Source organism: Condylura cristata, unplaced genomic scaffold (genome assembly GCF_000260355.1).
Source record: "Condylura cristata isolate star-nosed mole 26May11 unplaced genomic scaffold, ConCri1.0 scaffold00035, whole genome shotgun sequence".
NCBI lineage: Eukaryota > Metazoa > Chordata > Mammalia > Eulipotyphla > Talpidae > Condylura > Condylura cristata.
In genome coordinates this window covers 15,798,801-15,799,362 of record NW_004567136.1, presented here as the reverse complement: position 1 = coordinate 15,799,362, position 562 = coordinate 15,798,801, and the positions used below count along the sequence as shown (strand labels likewise).

Sequence of the window (562 nt, the reverse complement as noted above, 5' to 3'; positions counted from 1 at the left end):
GGGCAGACACAGCAGCAGCTGCAGAGGGGCAGGAGGTCAGGCCCAGCCAGGAGAGCCCCAGTGGCCTCCTGCCCTGCCCCGCCTGGCCTTGGGGCTGCCAGAACAGCCTGTCCTTGGGGTGCCACAGCCGCTGGTGCCGTGCACCTCCCCTCAAGCCCAGGGAAAGGCTGCCGCCCCAAGGGCCCACGGGAACCCACCCTGAAAGCTGCAGCCACTCAGACTGCGGCACGGCAGACGCCGGTCCGTCTCTCCTGGGCTCAGCCCAGGGCCCAGCGGGGCTGTGCAGGGAGGGCAGTGGCCGCCGGGTGCCGCCGACGCTCCGCCCCCCCAGGGACTTCCCCATCCGGGGCATCCAGTTCTACGACGGCCCGGTCAGCGTCCAGGGCTGCACCTTCCGCAAGTTTGCGGCGCTGGAGGGCCGGCACACGAGCGCGCTGGCCTTCCGCCTCAACAACGCCTGGCAGAGCTGCCCGCTCAACAGCGTCGCCCGCCTGGCCTTCGAGGACGTCCCGGTGAGTGGGCGCGGGCACACGCTCCGGCCGGTCTCACGTGCGGCCACCCC

General features: G+C 72.6%; 1 protein-coding gene across 1 annotated transcript in view; it reads left to right on the top strand.

Annotated features, from left to right (window-relative positions):
- Nucleotides 1-562, top strand: part of CEMIP (cell migration inducing protein, hyaluronan binding) — a 40,995-nt gene that overhangs the window by 35,714 nt on the left and 4,719 nt on the right. Inside the window, exon 7 of the mRNA XM_012732701.1 lies at nucleotides 332-512. Within this exon, the coding sequence (XP_012588155.1) occupies nucleotides 332-512 (181 nt within the window). The remainder of the gene's footprint in view (nucleotides 1-331; nucleotides 513-562) is intronic.